At 43.5% G+C, this 8,448-nt stretch overlaps 1 protein-coding gene across 3 annotated transcripts; it reads left to right on the plus strand.

The window, feature by feature from the left end:
• Nucleotides 1-598: 598 nt before the first annotated feature.
• On the plus strand, nt 599-4,159 carry LOC118790417 (centriole, cilia and spindle-associated protein-like). Of its 3 annotated transcripts, none has more exons than XM_036547321.1 (4): nt 599-806; nt 1,773-2,127; nt 2,494-2,738; nt 3,746-4,159. In XM_036547321.1, the coding sequence occupies exons 2-4, from the start codon at nt 1,821-1,823 to the stop codon at nt 3,923-3,925; spliced, it is 732 nt and encodes a 243-aa protein (XP_036403214.1). In that variant the 5' UTR covers nt 599-806; nt 1,773-1,820; the 3' UTR covers nt 3,926-4,159. The 3 variants fall into 3 exon arrangements, with proteins under 3 accessions (XP_036403214.1, XP_036403215.1, XP_036403216.1); XM_036547322.1 differs by lacking the exon at nt 599-806 and adding an exon at nt 832-951; XM_036547323.1 differs by lacking the exon at nt 599-806 and adding an exon at nt 1,276-1,326.
• Nucleotides 4,160-8,448: the final 4,289 nt, after the last annotated feature.

The raw sequence follows: 8,448 nt of genomic DNA on the forward strand, positions 1-8,448 counted from the left end.
AGGTTTCTTTGAAATACAGTATTTGGTGGTAAGTCAATGAACCCTCATGCATAAAATGTTTCTTGTTTTCTGGCTCAGCTAAAAAGAGCCACTACATTTCTCACATGATTAGGGCTGAAATGGGGGTTTCTCACCATCTGGTTAGTTCCATCGGGGCGCACCTGTTCTCGCCACATAGCTTTCCATGTCAGATCTTAAACTGTCCATCTGCATTAGCAGCCAGCTACGCACACGCTGCATGAGCGCTCGCATAGCCTTACGAGACTTAACTGAGACTAATGCCTTCTGCTGGTGTTCGTTTCATCGCAAAGCTCTCTCAGCTGGCTCTGCAGCAGAACGCACATCACCGACCCAACCACACTGGTATGCGCCTCGGCAACTAGCGCAGGCTACATCTAAAAGCGATACAATACTTCATTCAAAGACAACTTCTGAATTAGAGACAGGCATTTAATATTATGTGTCACTCGAGAACCAAAAATAGAATAGGTATAAGTTACGTAACCACTACGTGTAAGTAGTCACATGGTTTCTTCTAAGCTACGTAGTTGAAAGGTATCTGATTTATGTCAGTTACCCGTGCGTATTTGCAGTCCTATTTAGAAGTCTTTCATGCTTTTGTTGTAGACAAAGTAATTGACTAGCCAAAATAAATCTCATTTAAATGTTTGAATGTGGTTCAAAGTGACGTTATCAATTAGCTACTCAATAATGTATGCACTGCATACTAGCTAGTGCATTCAACATATCATAAATTAAGCGGACCGGAGCAGATATATGATATTCTGAGTCGGCCGTCAAAGACGGTGAGTAACACCATTATAATTTTTTTTCATAATTTGAGCTGTATTAAAAAACGTGTGTCTCCAATCCTAAACCACCGGGCGGAGCCAATCCGAAAGCATAGTAGTTGTAGCCATCTGCAAGCGCTTCCGTGTGCAACTTGGGCCCGTGAGTACCGCTGCCATATGCTTATATGCTACCTAAATATATAAAATGCCTTTTGAGCATCAATCATAGCAACAGTAGCTTGCTAAGATGACCGGAACAAGTAAGAAAACAAAGTCATAAACTGAAAGAGCGTTACTTGGCCAAATCAAATCACGAACACCAATCAACGATGTAGTAAACAGCGTTTTCAGGCGGAGGGCATGTTGTTAACCGCTGAAATGTCTCAAGAAGAAGGTGTCTTTAAAATATTGGAAACGTGTCAAACGTTGCTTGGATGTCAGTAGGATAGCGGCACAAATACGATAAATCCTCATATAAAGGTAACGTTAGGTCATATTACGTTGTTAGCTACGCAATCAACCTGTGGATTATATGGTACGTATGTGCGGTTGTTGTTCCGGTAAAATAGGCAGTTTATGCCAAATTAACCAAAAGTAGCATTGCATAACTTTATAATCTGTTGAAGATTAGCTTGCAGATTCGGAAGTGCTGTACTCAGATCAAGTACGGTGATGCATAATAGCTACAGCACAGACTTCAGAAAGCTACGCCATTTTAGCAGTAGTAGGCGGGGTTATTTTGAGGGGTGTGTCATTTACACGCTAGTCACAGCTGTAGCTAACGCGATTGGTTTTCTTTTGTGAGGGGGTAGTTTCCCCTTTTGTGTGTTTTGGTTTAAATGTCTGGCGGGATGATCCGCGGGAGAACTTCCCAAAACCAGATGATTACCTAGAGAAGTGCTACTGTGAGTGATTTATACCTTAGTGATTCGGTTTAGTAGCTGGTTGTAGCGATGATTTGTCTGCTCTCGTTTTCCACAGATCAATAGTTTCTCGTAGAACTTGGCAACGTTAACAATAAGAAGGACGATGGTAACAAAGAAGATAAGGTCGGAGTATATGAAGAAATTCAAAGATCCAAAATGGGAAACCTACTCCAAGTGCTACGAGGATTTGCTGAAGTATAGACTCACCCGGCGGCTGTTGGAGTACACCCATAATCCGTGGTTCTGGGGGGGTTGCGAGAGCGACTCAGACTCCAGCGGGAGGTCGACTCCCCCCAACAAGAACAAGGTCGCTCCCGTGGTCGCCAAAGAAGGAACGGTTCCAGAAGAGTCATCGGAAGCACAGGAGCAGGGCAAGAAGGCGGCAGCGTTGGAACCGTCACCTCCAGAAGGTGGTTTTAATTTAAATGACAGTGGTATTGTGGCTAGGATCACCGCTTTTAGTGCTGTTGGCAGCTAATCTAATGCTAAAGGTGTTTTTTTTTTCTTGATTTTGATATCTGTTTAGGGCTATGGTAACTTTTGGTGATAAAATGGAACCAGTAGTGGCGAAATGAAAGCATGAATTTCCTGGGTCTTAAGGCGAAGCTACATTTGGGGGTCTGACAGGGGAACTAAATTTTGGGTCTGATTAGTGAGCTAAATTCGGATACTGATTTAATCCCCATGGTCATAGTGCTGCTCATCGGTTTTCAAATCTGTATACGACAATTGTTTTTAAACGAAACTTAACCCGGCGCGTTACTCGTCTTCTATAGATGCACAGGACGCTGGGATCGGGGAACCGAGTCAGGAGGCGGAAGGAAACACGGTGCCGGACGACCACGCCCCCACGATGCCCAGACTGTCCCGAAAACCAACCAGGACCAAGAGTAAGCCAGCCGCAGCTGCGGCAACCGCCGAGGAGCGGCATCCCTTCGCTCTGTACGGCTGGGCGGAGCAGCAGGCCGACATGGCCAGGAAGAAAACGCACAACGTGCGCCCGGTGGCCTCCACCAGGGAGGTGAGTCATTGCAGATCCACAGAAAACTGTGGACCGCCTCTGGCGAAAAAATGACTTAATCATGTGTGAGCAAACTCATGCTGCGCGGTGCAAAGTTTCCAATTTGGTAGAAGCATTCGCCTTACATTTACATTTATTCATTTAGCAGTCGCTTTTACCCAAAGCGACTTACATAGGTTACAGTTCTTTACAATGTTATCCATTTATACAGCTGGATATTTACTGAGGCAATTGTGGGTTAAGCACCTTGCCCAAGGGTACAGCAGCAGTGTCCCAGCAGGGATCGAACCGGCAACCTTTTGGTTACGAGCTCTGCTCCTTAACCACTCTGCTACACTGCCGCCTTGCTTTGCAGAATTCATAACTTGGGACAGATTTAAGTGTTTGATCCACAACTTCAAGTCCTTGCACATGTTAGGTTTGGCTAATATTCAGTTGGAAGCATTTTGTTTTCACTCAAACTTCATTGTCCTGCATAAAAGCACTACCTGCAAGTAGAGCTACTTTTACATGCATACAAATACGAGGTAACCCCGGGTAAGGACTGAGTCCCTCCACTCATGTGAAGTCCACAGCTGTTGCTCTAAAGCGCATATTGTGTGCTGTTCATAATGTCTGCTTTAGAGCCACCGGGGACTGGAGTGGTTATGTTTAGAGACGCACAAGCTCACTGTGTAATGAGTACAGCTGCGTCTTTTTACTTGTAACACAGACCCCATAATTAGACTATAGAGACCACGCTGTTGCACCTACAGGGGTGGAGCAGCCATCTGTCCCTCATGCAAGGTAAAGAAAGCCTGATGCCTTCGGAGGATCTCTTAAATGCATCAGCGGTGTGCAGGGGCAGCTGCACTCTGTTTAGGACCAGTTACCTGAGATTATTAAATGAAATGAGTGGGAGGAATGAGGAGGAAGTGAAAGGTGCAAGTGAAATGTTGAAAACTCATTTTTCAGAGCTGTTGTTTTGGGTGTTTATGTGTAGTCTGATACCTGATTAACTCTCTTAGATTCACGCGTCTGCTTTGCGCGCTAAGAGCAGACGGGAGGTTGAGAAGCGGATGAAGACACTCGACCGGCGACGCGTGCGCTCAGCAGACCTGGACAAACTGCACAAGGTCAAGCCAGCCCCAGAATACAACCCCTGGATGACGGAGTATATGCGCTGCTTCTCCGCTAGGTCCAGGTAGGACTGGGGGCACAGGTGCAGGTAAAACGACCGTCTGCACGGACGGCACATTCTTCCCTCTCACAATCTTTTGGGCGCATTGTGGTAAGGGAATTGGCTTAGCTTTCTCGTATAACAATCAGGATAGATGGATCAGGTCATCTGTCTCACAGACCAATCAGGATAGGGAAATTGTGTCTGAGTTTGTTTAGTTGGTGTTAGCAGTGTAGTGGAGAAGATTCGTTTAATCTTGGAGTCACAGCAAGAATTCAAGAATTCTGCGAATGTGAAAATATGTAGAACTGTCCAGATGTTTTATTTTTGGTAATTCCAGAGAAATTCTGTGGCTTGTCTTTTTCATCACTCATGAAGAAACTATTGGTATTTTATGTGTTCACCATATTTTTTGACAACTTGGTGATCTTTTAGGTAAATATCTTAAGATGTGTCATGGTTTTCTAATACAAATCTAGATTTGGGTGTTATTTATTCTATAACATGAAGTGGTACAGTTGTCTGACAGTATTGAAGATTTTGCAAGTTTTTACAATCAACAAAATTTAAGTAGATATTTTTAAAACTAAAAATGATGTGCAGCTGAAAATTTTGGTGCTGAGTGTAAAATACTATTATTGTCAGTTTCACAAGATTTTAAACTGACACACACAACTGGCTCCTAAAACCTGTTTAAGTGGTCCTGGGAGAGGTGCTGTTTTCTCAGGACTGCTGTCTGGACAACTTTGTGTTTTTTGGGGAATGTTTTTGGTCAAATGCAACCACACCACAGATGGTTAAACTTCATGTGTTGTCTAGTATTCTACATTTAATGCAAGCATTACATTTGCTGACTCATATTTTGTTCAGTAATTCTACAAATATGTTGCTTCCCTCCGATGACACAGATTAGTAGTTGCTTGTGAATCCACTTTCTGTTTATGCACAATGGTACATATCTCACACAATTCATCGTTCATCTTTTTTGAAAATAACCATGAGCCTCAAGAAAACATGGCAAGAATTTTTAAATTATGTTTCAAAGACATTGTACTTTTTTGTGATGTGCTAGTGGTGCTCTAATACATGTTTTTAGTTTGATCAAATGTGGGGAATGATACCAATTAACAATTATTGTTGGCAACTGGTACAGTTTCCTGTCTGCCGTGTAACTTAAAGTGGGCAGTAACAGTGCGGTCAGATATGAGCTCCTAAAACGGAATCCAGTAATGTCCAATGCAGCCAGACTCCACATACCCCGTTAAGGTCAACTGAGGTCCCTTCCACTCTGCCTCTGAAAACAAATTACAGCAGAAGGCACAGCCTTCAAATTGATTTTTTTAAAAACATTTTTTAGATTCTGTATATCACAATAATGCATTCAGTGTGTCCGTGCAAACATGCAGAATGGTGATTTAATGAAAGCTTTGCTGTAATAAATGAGCACATGACTCTTCAAGGGCTTGGAAAGAGAAATAGCTACTGTGTCTAGACTGCAAGAGTATTGGACTTTTCCCATGTACAGCCATGAGAAATCGCTTGAGGACTCACCTTTTTCGCTTTTGCTATGGAGCATATATTGTATTTGCACAAAAAACGTTTTGATGGATGTCTATTGATTGTCAATGAAAAATCTCCAATGTTTACATTTTGACAAATATATTTGTACTTGGAGTGAACCCTGGGTTCATATTTTCTGTCATTGTGTACAGTTTGCAATAAACGGCTTTTGACTGCTGTATAATGTGTGATAAGTAACAGTTTTCAAAAATGTAAAGTGCTGACATTACATCACATTACTTTCATTTAGCAGTCGCTCTTATCCAGAGTGACTTCCAGCACAGAAGAACAGAAGTGTATCCATTCACTTTGAATGAGCAACAGTGTAAGTCCAGGCTAACAACACTCTCAGACCAGTGAGTATGAGCATAACACTATTTAGGCTCTATCACAAGTTAACTTGTGCAACCTGACTGGTCAAGGGCCAAATATATTACCGTACATCATTCAGTAGATCAGAGAATCCGAATCACATTGCAGTACTACATGTAAAATAAACAGCAAGCAATACAAGTAGCAGGTATTAGGGTGTGGGGATTGAGGTGGAACTGAGATACAGTCTGAATAGGTGGGTCTTCAGTCTGCGTCAGAGGATGGCCAGTGATTCCGCTGTCTTGTCCCCTGTGTTACTGCGAAAACCTGTTTGTGTTTCAAATACCTAAGTGCTCTCTATACATGAGAAAGCAGTAACATTGGGATGAGGAGGAGAGCAGCCGTCCTGTATCTCGCTCCCCCTGGATATGGTGTATTCTCCCCAGCAGCGTCAGAGTCTGGTTCCACCCGCAGTGCCAGGAAGGACACATTCCTCCGGGGGCTGGATGGGCCCATCCTCCGGAAGCGTGCCATGGTAACCCAATCTCCCCCCTCTCAGGTTCGGAAGATGGATCCCGCGGCGGCTACATCCTCCGTGGCCGCCTGCCAAGGCTGTCATTTTCCACTCCACAAAAGTCTCTTAATCGAATCTGCGTTTTTGGACGACGGCCATGTTGCCGTTGCTCACGATTCTGACTCCGGTGTCGAGCGGAAATGGAGTATCGGGCGGCGTCAGCCCCACGGTGAGCTGTTGCCTCTTGGTGACGTTGTTGCATTTACACATCACATCCCTGGATACCAGACTGTGGTGTGTATGCCCATTTAATGGTTATACATACTGGCTATACATACCTAGTTCATGGTTACTATTAGGTATAAAAACCTAGTTTTCATGGTTAATACTGAACCCAGCTCTTTGGAAGACCACAGCTGTCAGAAGACCAGTTAAACCAGAACTGCTCTAGTTGAAGGCTGTGAAGCTATCATGTAGCTCATGTTAGTTCATTCCAGACCCTATGAAATGGCAGAATTATGTTTTGAGGGGGACATGCAAGTGGATGTTTACTGAGGCAACCCAGATGAAGTATCTCACAGATACAACAGCAGTGCCCCACCTGGGAGTCAGATCTGCAAAGGTGTTACTGGGAACATCATTATACCCGTTACCTGGTGATTTATCTATACAAGTAGGCTAAATGCCAGAATGGTTCTGTTACCCATTATTTACAAATGCAGTCACATATGTTTGTATATCCTACAGCTCTGTATTCACATGCAGAACAATTTAACAAGTGGAGATGACATTATGGGCACATCCCTTCATAATGATAAAACAAAGCTAAATATGTTTGTGAGGTGCCATCACCAACTCGCAACAATACATTTTTGTATATTGTATGAAAAAGAATTACCTGTAAATTAACAAGGTACTCTCCTTCAAAATGTTTCAGAGTAAGCTGGAGAAAGGATGCTTGGCCAGTTTCACATTTCCTACGTTGTGCATGAACCAGGTAGCTTCACAGTTACGGCAGACAGCATTTTGTGTCTGGACCCTGTGAATACAGCAGAATCACTGTGGAGGCTCTATGGCTGCTATGCAGCCAATCCAAGAGAAGAAGAATAATGCCATAAATGTCATAAACACATAAAATAATTACAAAAATGTGATTATGCTCACGCTTCTCTGTCCCAGGAGGGTTGTAATGGTTTATTCCAAAGGAAAACAAATAGCCATTCACCCAGTTCTGTGTGAATAACTGCAATTCCAGCAGTTCCAGCTGCATTTCGTGAAAATGGTATCACACATATCACAGATGCCTCAATGGCAGTTATTAAAGGAATATTAAAACTTGCATATGTGTATACAGCCCATTTGAAATGTGTATTCTGAATAAACATTGTGGGAATTCTCAAGTACAGTATTTGGAATATTGCCAGTGGGGGATGGTTACCAATGACATAGCGTGATTGGCTTTAGAGCTGTCATTCAGTTTAGGGTTACCAAAGACTTTTGGCAGTTATTTATTTGCGGTGCTGAGACACACAGCACCAGAATGCTGGTGGTTTAGAGGGTTTAAGACCGCAGCGTTCCACACCAAATGAGGAATACAAGTGATTGGTGACTCTGTGCTTCGTGTTTCTTCCATTTGGATTTTAAATGCTTTAATCGCATAACTTAAATAACATATCTCAGGTGTACTTTGATGGAAAAACATTTATGTGAATTTTTGCACAGTCTGCAATGGTTGAGTTCCTATGTCTTAGGAAAGTGCTCATACTGTCTTGTTCAGGCTGAAGATTCTCCAACCCCACCTGTGCTGGATGGAGTTCTCCAGCCCTACCTGCACAGGGTGGAATTCTCCGATCCTACCTGGGTCGGGTGAGGATGTCTGACCATTAATTGAGCCTGTAGTCCTTCAGCGATTTCACTTCTCTATATATGTCACTGGCATCCTCAGTGAGCTACTGCAGGACCCAAATAAGGCCCTTCACAAAGCCCTGCTGCCTCTCCCAGGGAGGTGTACAGAGTTCCCGCAGTTAAATATAACCGCTCCCAGCATGGCGGGGGTGGGGGTGGGGGTGTGTGGGGGGTTGGGGATTGTCTCACTCTCCCTGGAAGAGGGGCCATTTAGTAGGAAGTGTTTGGTTCATATTGGTGCAGGAGCTGGTGGGGGGTAG

This window comes from Megalops cyprinoides, chromosome 15, assembly GCF_013368585.1.
Source record: "Megalops cyprinoides isolate fMegCyp1 chromosome 15, fMegCyp1.pri, whole genome shotgun sequence".
Classification (NCBI taxonomy): Eukaryota; Metazoa; Chordata; class Actinopteri; order Elopiformes; family Megalopidae; genus Megalops; species Megalops cyprinoides.